The 11,395-nt window shown below is 45.9% G+C and overlaps 1 protein-coding gene across 1 annotated transcript in view; it reads right to left on the bottom strand.

Annotated features, from left to right (window-relative positions):
• The window catches only part of SFMBT2 (Scm-like with four mbt domains 2), a gene marked incomplete at its 5' end in the record, with an annotated part of 35,914 nt that extends 25,904 nt beyond the window's left edge, over positions 1 to 10,010 (bottom strand). The window contains 2 exons of the mRNA XM_010144901.1: positions 6,287 to 6,413; positions 9,927 to 10,010. Of these exons, the coding sequence (XP_010143203.1) occupies positions 6,287 to 6,413; positions 9,927 to 10,010 (211 nt within the window). The remainder of the gene's footprint in view (positions 1 to 6,286; positions 6,414 to 9,926) is intronic.
• Positions 10,011 to 11,395: the final 1,385 nt, after the last annotated feature.

The raw sequence follows: 11,395 nt of genomic DNA, 5'->3' as shown, positions 1-11,395 counted from the left end.
CCCCCATCTGGAAACAGATGCACTAATATCTCTGGCCTAATACTGACTTGAAAAGCCCACTGAAAATCTCTGCTCAAAGCAAACCTCTTCCAGTTCTTCCAGTTTGGTTATTACATCTCCTTTAGAAGACACTCTCCTTACTTGGTTTATGTGGGTCACACTCAGAGCCCACTGCAGCAAATGGAAATATTCCCACTGGCTTTGAGTTCTTTTGAAAACAACTCTGGGTCTTGAGTTAAGACACCATTTAATTACTCCAATTCAAGTCTGTCTGCAATGGCACAGCCCAGCCAGCAACTTCACCCCCCTCTGCCATTTCCACCCTAGGACCTATATAGCTCCAGCACCAGCATGAGGTGATCTCCTAATAAAAGAGACCAAAGGATCAGCAGCTTTCCCTGCAGCATCCTCGCCTTTGCATCTGTTACAGCATCTTTCCCTCCTGCTTCATGCAGCAGCGTTTGACTGTGCACAGCTAGATGACTACGGGGAACTTCCCACTAATGAACGCTCATCAAGGGCTTGCAGCGTAATTGAAACAGTAATTGAACTTTGTGATGGGAATGGCATCGAGGCCGAGATGCAGCCTTTGGATCAATCTTGTCTCTAGTAATAAACTCGCTGCTCTTTGAGAGTCTGTGGGGATATGAAAACCCAAAGGAAGAAGGAAAATAGGTGCTGGTGCTAACACTGCTGGAGGAAATAATTAAAAAAATGAAATCGTGATGTCTGTTTAGATTCATGGATGTCTTCGTGGTATTTCTCTGAGCCCTGCATCGTGTTCATGCATGATACGTTGAAGATAGCTTCTGTTTCACTGGGATATGGCAAAGGGAAGAAGATGGGTTGACAGCACATGATACAGGACACAACCTGCTCATACAAGCAGCTGAGCCTGAACGGAAAGTCTCAGCAGCTGGCATTCCCTGCAAAACCCTGTCTCTTCATGGGAAAACATCGAGGTCTGATGCTCAGTTTGGATCTGATGAAAGCTGCTCTCTCCGGTAGGCAAAACATTATCGCCTAACACCCCAAATCCAGCCGAGGAACTGATGTGAGAACTGCTAAGTCAGTGGCGAGAGATGTACAAAATGAGCAAGCCATGGATCAATCCCTAAACAGACCAAGAGATCACCACAGTCCACACTGCTTACACCAGATCTAGGAAAATCCACTATTTCTGTCGTTCTGTGGTGTTATTCTAACCCAATAAACACATCAAATGTACCTTCCTGTTTGTGAGCAACAACAGACGCGACGTGAACATTCTGGTTTTGACATTTGCAGCTGCAGCCATCCTGACAAGCAAGGAAGCACAGAAACACAGAATGGCAGGGGCTGGAAGGACCTCTGGACATTATCCAGTCCAACCCCCCTGGTAGAAGAGAGTCTGGCCCCATCCTCTTTACAACCGCGCTTCATCTATTGATTGGGTCCCCTCTCAGCCATCTCTTCTCCAGGCTAAACACATCCAGGTCTCTCAGCCTCTTCTTGTCAGAGAGATGCTCCATAATGTCTGATCTCCTGCAACACCACTACTCCTCTTGTAAGACATATTCACAGCTACTCTGTCCTCCTGGGCGCTGCTGCTTCACTCTGGCAATTCGTAACCCTGCCTTCCACTCCCAACAACTTCCTGCTTTGTTTGGCCTCACTCAAATAAGTGGAAACCAGCTTGTTTGAATCACAGAAACATTGTGGTTGGAAGAGACCTCTAAGATTGTCAAATCCAACTATTAACCCAGCACTGCCAAGTCACACCACTAAACCACATCCCTCAGCATCACATCTACACATCCCTTAAATTCCTGCAGGGATGGTGACACCACCACCTCCCTGGGCAGCCTGTGCCAAGGCTTCACAACCCTTCCTGTAAAGAAACCTTTCCTAATACCCAGCCTAAACCTCCCCTGGCGCAACCTGAGACTCATTAGTTTCATTGGCTATGTTTTATGCTGCCATCTTCTCAGACTAAGAAACATCCATGAGACTTGAGAGGTTAAACAAAAAGAGAGAACAGGGAGATTGGAAACAGAGTGAGGAAAACTTCCATCTCCTGCTTATAGGATGGGTAGAATAGAGCAGCAACTCTAGACAACTCTCAAAAGGAAAATTATGGAAAAACTCCCTGGAGAAGTGATTAACAAAAGGGTTTTCCTCAAATTCCTACGCTGTGCAGACAGTGTGCATTATTACTTGTATAAATTCACACCAGAAAGCTTCAGCTTTAAAACCTAAAATGAACCAGTAAAAATTAACAATGCAGATGATGAGTAATAAAGTAGCAGAGAGCGATGGGGTGTGCGAGGCGTCGGATCAGCCCATGCTTCTTTTCCACCATGGGGGAACTATACTGCTGCTCATTAAATGCTCGCTCTGAAGTTTACAGAGTTTTGCTACTGTACAAAGCGTGATTTATTAAGCAATGTTCCCTCATGTCTAACTCGATGCTGCTTAACTACTGCATCCTGTTTTATGGCGGCAGTTTGGGCTGTCAAACAGCAAAACTGGGAGGGCAACAATGAAAGCTCCAGACATGCCCATGATAAATGGTGGGACCTGAGGTCTTCAGCGATGGGCTCCCATGGTAGTTGGGGAGTCTTGCTGCTACCAGAATATAAATAATCGGTTAGAAACAATAGTGTATTAATGGAGTCAAAAAAACACGCCACAGCTCAAGCCACATTTATTTTACAACTCTGCAAGCAGGGTTTTGTGTATTTTTTAATGCCTAGTTTTAGGGTAACGCTGTGCACACTGTAGTCATGTATTTCAACAGCACCAACGATTTCTTTTTATTCTTGCAGCCTTTTGCATCTTTTACTGCGGATCATTCCATTCCTGGTACCGAGATATAAAATGAGTGTAAAGCACCTATATATCAGAACCCAAAAGACAAGGAGATACACACAGGTTTCTTTACGGGAAGTTGTAAAAAACATCCTTTAAGAAATTAGAAGAGTAAAAAGGCAGGGAGAAAGAGATGGGGGAGGGTAGCAAGGTGGGAGCGTGTGGCCGTCTCCCTGCCTCTACGAGATACACACAGGTTTCTTTACGGGAAGTTGTAAAAAACATCCTTTAAGAAATTAGAAGAGTAAAAAGGCAGGGAGAAAGAGATGGGGGAGGGTAGCAAGGTGGGAGCGTGTGGCCGTCTCCCTGCCTCTACCCAGGCTCTTGGAGAAACAGCTGATTTAAAGTCCCAAGAAACAGCACTTCCTACTCACTATGACAGGCAAAAGTTTAGGGAGCACAGAGTCCCTCTGAAAGTATTACAGCTTAGGGGGGAAAAAAACCCCAAGAATAATTCCCAAACCCCATAAAATCTGCATATAGCAGCGAAGGCACCTGGCCATTTAAGAAAAAGAGTTGCCAAAATGGGTCAGATTCCTTGACCAGATGGGTGTAAATTCAATGACAACTGAATTTCAACCAAGGGTTGATTCCAGCTCTTTAACAAAAGTATTTGCCCCATGTCCAGACCGGGCTGCAGATGAGCTTTTGCTTCCTCGAGTCAGAAGGCAACCAGTTACCTCAGATGAAAAAAAAAACAAATCCACTTTGCAAACAGCTCTACCAAAAGCAAAGATGCAAAGTCCTACCTGCACTGTACACTAGAGACAATCTCAAAGGAACCAACCTGCCGGGGGTGAGAGCTCTATGTCGGGGATGGAGAAGGGTGACAACCCAACTCTCCTACGCAGAACCAGAGAATGGTTTGGGTTGGAAGAGACTTTAAAGATCATCTAGTTCCAATCCCCCTGGTGTGGACAGGGACACCTTCCACCAGACCAGGCTGGTCCTCTGCTGCATTTGGGCACACACCAGCAGCTCTGCTCTCCCCAAATCTTAGCCAGCCATGAGACTTAGCAGGAGAGAAACGAGAAGCATGAATGATTTGGCCTGCCAAGCTTTAGGTCGGGAAGACTCTCTCCTTTAGGTAGCAACTGAGTTATAAACCTCGAGGAATGGGATTTATCATGGAGGAGTCAGGAAAGCCTTGTCTACCATTTAACGCTACTGTTACAGAGCTCCACACCACTGACCATCTGCCTTTCTTATATTCAAGAGCAAGTTGATGACACGGATGAGGCACTCTGGTTACCTGACAATGTGTTCACTAACTTGGAGGGCTTTGATTAGAGACTTTTCCTCCCATATAAATTGCACCGCATATGGGCAGCTGCTGAAATACTCTTCTTGGGTTGTTACAATCAATGCAGCATGATGCTGAAGGTGATGTGCCAGGTGATGATGAAGCCATACAGTTAGCATCAACTTGGCTTCCACTGTCTTCCAGCCCCAGAACACCAAGAGCTGAGCATCTTGCAGAGGAAGGAAGGTGACGTTTTGTGTAGATCAGGCTTGAGACTTCATCTAACATCGAATCTCTGCAGGAATCCTTTGTTGTGACCCCTGTTCCTCTGTCCTGTTTGGAAATCATGCACTTCACTATGGTTTGTTCTCCCATTAACTCTCTCCTAGCTGTTTCACCCTGGAGGGGCCAAAATAAACTTGATTCATCACTAAGAATGAGGGTTCACAGTGCTTTCGCAGAAACAATCTTGACAGCAGCCTGGATTTACTGCACTTCAGGAGCATGGCTCAGGAGCCACGATACTGACCTCACAGGCCATCAGAAAAGACATGGCTGACCCCTTTCCTCCCTCTCACCTCCTGCTACACAGCTCCCACGGAACAAGCGTCACTGACTTTAGCAAAGGAAAGACTTGCCCTGTTTCCTTTTGATTCTGCTCGCTGCAGGATAAGCCTGCAACCTGGAGACCAGCACGAGCTTCATTTCTCCCCATCCCTTCTTCCTGTTAGGAGACTGGGATACCAACAACGTGCGCTGCTCCTTGAGCCACAGAATATGAATTGCTTTCCTCCCAGCTCACTGAGACAACACGCCACTCTATTTCCTGGGGTCATACGTACGTGGCAAGTGTTTAAGTGTTAAGAGATGCTGCTCTTTCATCAGCCCAGTCTCTCAGGGACACCTTGAAACATCTAGTGACATCTATCAGAAATACATAAGCAGAGCTGAACAGTAGGGGCTGGAGGTATTGTAACATCACGTCTCTCTGCCCCATGGTGGTAACTTATTCAAATCCATTTTATTTCTGCAAATGGGAGGGTTCCAGTGAGATGTTTATTTTTGGCAGCGTCAGGGCTGACAGCACAAGGGGTGGCGTGTCTGCCTTAAGTATTCATCAAGAGGCAGAAGCACAGATCTTTCAGAGGTTGGTGATGAGCAGGACTATGGGCCACCAGAAGTACCTTTGGTATTTTCATGGTTCTCCAGAAGGAAGCAAAGCAGCATATTGTGCTTGCAGTTGATATTGACCCAATTACTATCAATTTCAGAGGGAAACTGAAGCTCTTATATTAATTATAGATGAAGCCAGTAGCTTCAAACAACAGTGTGTTACCTTGACAGGTTAAAAATTAACTGTGTTGTGACAATGACACATGCTACAACAACTTAAATGAGTGTGGCTTTCTGCTTTGGTGACTTTATAAATAGCACTGTTTTTAAAGCAGTAGTAAGAAGAATCCATATGTTATTCTAAATTACACTCACTTAAGAAGTCCTTGCCCAGATGAATTGAGGAAAAAAAAGGAGCAAAACCACGTTAAATATAATCCCATTTGTACTGCATTTCAAGAAAGATAGAAATGGAAGTTTTGATACAGTATTATGCCCTGCTAGGTTTTCAGCACTCTCCTAATACTGCTTGTACAGTGGTGGTGTTCCCCATGGGGTGATGGTTTTCTAAAATCTCTATTATAGATTTACGGCCTGCAAGAGCTCTCTTAGTGATTATATAATTTCCTTTGTTAATCTGTGAGGAGGGTGAGCATGACATATTGCAGAAGATTTACGGACCTAGGTGAAAAAAAAGGAGCGAAAAGAAAGGGGAGGAAGGAAGGAGGTTGCAGAGGGACAGGAGATCCCATGAGAACCTGTTGAAAGTCACCGTGGCAGCCTCAGCTACCCAAGTGAGGCAACATCCACTCCCAGGATGAAGGTCTACCATGATGGCAGCGAGGAGGTTTCTGTTTTCGATGGAGATCATGCTGACAGAGTCCACATGGATGGGAGGACGGAAGGTCTCGTGGCTCCCCCGTGGAGAGAGCAGGGGAAGATAATTCTTAGTAACTTATTACTAGTCAATATGTATAAAAAGGAAAGGCTGGAGAAAGCAGTATTGTGCAGAGAAGGAAGGACAAAATTAAGAGCAAACAAGCGAAGCACACAAACACGAGAAGCCTTTGCAGCACGTACCTTCAAGGTGAAGCCACATTAACCGTCCTTTCACTGAGGTGATAGAAGCAACACATATCTCTGCAGGGTTCCTGGGGTTCACTGCCTCCAGCTTCATATTCTTCGTAAAGCCACGGCTGAAGGATGTCTGAAAGAGTCAAGGACCAACACTGAAGCACGGCACTGCGGCACCGCATGACTTTAATTAGGCTGTCCACTGGGAGGCATAAATTTAGCATGGTTTGCTTTTCACTGGAAGTGCAGGATACACTGAAGAGCACAAAGGAATTGAGATCCAAAACAGAGCTGCCCTGGACACCCATATGAAAAACAATGGTGGCCACAAATCAAGAAGCAATGTATTTCACGGTTTACTCCGGTCTCGAACCGTTGGAGACTGGGAGGAGGTTACTCCACACTAGCTCAAGTATATTTGAATGCTTGTTAGTGATACGTCTGCTGGCTGCTGGTGGTGACAACATACTACACAGGGTTCCCAGATCTACTGCACTCGAGCACCTCTCACCTTGCTAGGAGAAACCTTGTAAAGCAAATAACCGATCTCGCCTGAGACCAGAGAAACTTCTTCACACACTTCAAGCTGTTGCCCAGCTTGACCGAGGCTGAAGAAAGTTTGAGTAACCTATTCAAGTATGGTTCTCTTCACGGAGTATTTTAAGCTCAACGTCCTTTGTCGGCTTCAGGTACATAAGTTCATTGGGTGGAGGTGCAGATGGAGGCAGACGTGTTTACTGCTACAGCAGTACCTCTGCACGCTTAAACACAGCACCAAAGAAACGGGTCTTTCACAGGTTACTTGAGGCCCTCCCACTCTCCTCCAGTGAAGGCAAAGCTAGGCCAGATATTACAGCAACGATCCCCAAATGAGGGGTCATTACCCCGAATAAGAAACACAGGACCAAGATATGGGGTCATGAGCTTGCGTGAATGCAGCATCCTCCACTGTAGCAAGAGTTTGGGAGCCCGAGAGAAGCTGCAGTTCAAATCATTCAGGTACCACTGCTGTACGCTTACATGTGCCTTGGCAAACTGCTCCAGTCTGAGGTTGGCCTCACCCTGTGACAGCAGCAGACCGCTGACCAGTCCTTCCTGCTCCTGCCAGAGCCAGGATGGCCCAGTCCTAACATAACAAACTGCACCTCCTGTCTGTAGTCACTGCAGGTGATCCCAAGTGCAGAGGGATCCCAAGTCCATACAACACTCTCCAAAACCTACCCCACAAGCCGAGCCTCAAGCTACTCTTCACCTACTTCCATCCTTACTCTCTGTCCTTCCAGTGCCCTGTCTCACTTAAGGTCAGTCCCTTCCCAATATCCCCATCGCCACCACCCCTCAACACACACTAATGCAATACCTGTGGTCAGGACACAGCTTCTTTCCTCGCATTATCCTCCTCTCTGTCCCACCCATTCTGCAACACATCAGCTCCCAGTGTTGGCACCTCTCTGTTTGCACACATCAGCACAAAAAGGTTCCCCCTCTCAGCTGAGGTTTTGGCTCATGATAATTAGGATGAGTAACAATAGTCACTGACTCAAAATGCCACCAACCTCTCATCCGTCAGCTGAGATCCAGGCTCAAATTCAACCCTCCTGCTATTTGTACAGCACCTAGCACCACGGGCACTTTGCCGTGAGCCGTCACTGGGAGCTCTTTGTGAGACTGAAAACTGCTGGATTTGGTTGGTTTTTTTTTTTTAACAACAGGCCTTCCAAGAAGTGCTGCTAGTCTCAAACATTGTTTGGACTGTCGTAAGCTTTGCCCAGAGCACACACCAGCCTCACCCTGCAAGAGCCGCCAATGGCCAGGACTGCAGCAAAGCAGAGTGAGTTTGTTTAAACGCCTTTTATGCTGCCTAACAAGGAAATGTCATTTATCATCGCCTCGGTTCCTTTCATTGCAATGCAGTGCTGGAGGCTAATTTATCCAGAATCAATGGCAAAACAGTTAGCTGGGAGTTTATTTTACTAAGCATTTGGTCACGTCAATCCATTTCATAACTGCCTCTCCTTGTTAAATATCCCCCCCGGGGATGCAGTTACAGCATATCCACTTCCAGCACCACGTCTGGCTGCAGAAGCTGGAAGATGTGCTTGCAATACAGCTCCTACCTAAGAGCTGCTCACAGCCATGAAACTAATGGACCGACCTGCCAGGGAGGCTGCAGAAGCTACAACAGTGAGATTGCATCTCTCTGCAGAGAACTGCGTTATCGCGAGTGAAGGAGTAACAGACACATGTTCATCTGATGAATGTCCCCTTAAAAAAAGAAAAAGGGGTGGGGGGGAGGAAGAAAAAAGTACTCAGACTTGATTTAATCTTCAGAGGATATTACACAGAGACTTTTCCCAGGGCTGCCAGTGCTGAGAGCGTAGATCCATTACTTGACAAAACCAAAAGAGATATAAAGGAAAGGGAGGGGTGCTCGCAGAGGAGAAGAAATGCCACAATCATGCCACTCTATAGGAGCGATGCAGCATTGTCCAACTTCTCTCAGCACTTTCAGAAATCTTTGCTTGAAGTCCCTTGAGGCAGAGGGTTTTGCACAGGATGGCACAATAAACGGGGCAAAGCATTCCTCACTAATTCCCAGGTCAAACTCTATTGATGATACAGCTCTTCTGAATCCATCTCCAAAAAGGGTTCAGACTCATCAATTCACCACCAGGGATCTGTTCCAAGCCAGACCGCCCTTGGGCCACGCAGGTAAGGAAGGCCATGCAAAAACACAGCTGGTGTCTTGTGAAACTGTCCCCATTCTGCTTTTCATGGACACCTTGTTCCCCAATCCTGTGACTTCTGAGCACAGCGAAAGGCTGTGTAACAACTCCTAGAGGAGTCCACCTGCTCACACCACCACTTTATTTTGCAAACCCTTCTGCATTTTCAGTTATTGATGGGATCTCAACCTCTGTCGGTTGATGAGAGCATGAAAAAGAGCACCAGGTTATTGAAAAAGGGAGGTGGCTACCTCTGCTTTTCACCAAGTGATGAATACCTGTTGGATCAAGCCACATCAAGACTACCACTGCCAGAGAACAACCTGTAAAAGTCTACTTCCAGAGCTCTGAATCTTGATGGCCTCCAGCATGGTGATGTGCTCCTCACCCTCACATTTCTGTTTCTGTATCAAGGATCCACACGAACCGTCTCAAAGCCCAGAGCATCATCCATGTGTGTTCATCGCTCTCCTCACACTCTTAGCTCAAGAGCTTCAACCTTAGCTTTTAAAGGCATTTGCTTTGGTTAAATGTATCCTCCTGGGGACCAGGGAAAACACCCAAAATGTGAGAAGGATCAGATGATATAATGCATCTTTTCAAACCTAGCTTTTTTTTTTTCAATAGCACTTGATTTACTTGTAATGGCCAGCTGAGAACCTTCTTTTGCTAGGTACTGTACAAAACCTGAGAAGAGATGAAGAGCAGGAAATCTAAATGCATCAGATAAAGCCAAGAGGAAGATAACATTTTTTTCTCTTTCAGGGACAGCGGCCTGAAACAATTCTCCAGCTTCCTTCCTATGACAGACTCATGGTGCTCTGGGGAACCTCCCAAAGCCTTGCTGAATCATTTCTGTGCAAGCTGTTTTGTTTCCTGTGGATCCAGAGGAGCAACACAGAGTCAAAAAGAGAACTTACATTTCTAAAGCACAGGTGAGGCGCTGCCTCCGCTCCACACTGCTTCTGGTAGTCTGCCCAGTCAAAGTCCTGGCCAGAGTAACCTGCAGGATGACAAAACAGAAAGTGCCATCAGCCACCACTTCACACCAGAGAGAGAGCATGAAACAGACCCTAAGCAGATGACCATTTGTGTTTCAGCATCCCATCCTGCCTCTGTGAACCGTGCAGTATCAGCCGGCAAGTTCTCTGCATGCCTGTTCATACACGAGAGCCTGAGCCAACGCTTCTCCGACCCCTCTCACACACCTTCTGCGTTTCACTTTGAAAATTCCAGGTCTTCATTAAAAAGTAATAAAACATTTACTTTGCTCATTTTCCCTTTCCTGTGAGCATCTCCCAGGCTTTAATAACCCATAACTACCAAGAAATGCTACTGTCCCCAATTTCCAGACAGGGCTGGTCATAGACTTCTTCCTCCTTCCTTTAGCAATGTAAAAATGGAGTGATGGAGCTGGACTTCAAAGGTCCCTCAGCAGCTGACACAGAGAGAAGCAGCACAATCAGAAGCTGATCCATCCTCTCTTTCAAAGCGTAAGATAAACTCTCCTCTCTCTTCACTGATATGGATGTACCCTCCACGACTGACTTTCCAGCAGCTCAGCGTACGTGAGCTGAATCCCATCACCGTAAGCATATTACCCAAACTTGTACAGAAATCGGGAGCAGAGCAGGAAAACGAATGCTCACGATTTCCCAGCTCCCAGACTAAAGTCTCAGCAACCAGATGATCCCTTCAGCCTCTGCTTCTAGGAAAAAAGGGGAAGCAACATCGATTTATATGAGCATCTCTGTTACAGTCCTATCAGACCAAACGGACCTCTGCTCCTTCTTCTTACCTGCCTATTTAGGCAATAAGCTTTTGGGATGGAGAGGGGTATTTTGATTTGCTTTTGATTGGGTTTTCTTTTTCTGTCTGCTTCTTATCCTGTATTTTTATAGTGCTTGAAACCAGTGAGTCCTAATCCTGTCCAGAGCCCTGTGACAATACTGTCGATATTTTAATAACATCATTGAAGAACTACTCGCACTGGAAAGTTTCAGGAGTGACTTAGAGGCCAGATTCTCCCCTCAATGCCGCTGTCTGGCATCTCAGCTTGGCCTCATTTCACATAACATCCCTTAATGCCTTTTTCATCGATAGTCAAAAAGAGAAACTCAAGATCAAATAGGGATGAATCATTTACAACAATGAAAATCGTGGAAGTTTTTGTAGGCAAGAAGGGACTGGAATACTGAGTGGAGTTACCTACCAGATGCAAAAAAAGGAGGTAAAGGTTTTGAAAATAAAGTCCCACGTATCCTGCTAGGATTCAAATATCTGTGCTAAGATGAACTTCTGATCCTAATGATTGCATACATGACAAACAAATGAATGAGATAAGGCCTTGAGCTAGGATGTTTGTCTCTGTGGGGCATGAAAGTGCATA

The sequence above is a fragment of the Buceros rhinoceros genome, unplaced genomic scaffold, assembly GCF_000710305.1.
Source record: "Buceros rhinoceros silvestris isolate BGI_N320 unplaced genomic scaffold, ASM71030v1 scaffold7311, whole genome shotgun sequence".
Lineage (NCBI taxonomy): Eukaryota > Metazoa > Chordata > Aves > Bucerotiformes > Bucerotidae > Buceros > Buceros rhinoceros.
Note: the sequence above shows the minus strand (reverse complement) of the source record. Positions and strands in the feature narration are given on the sequence as shown.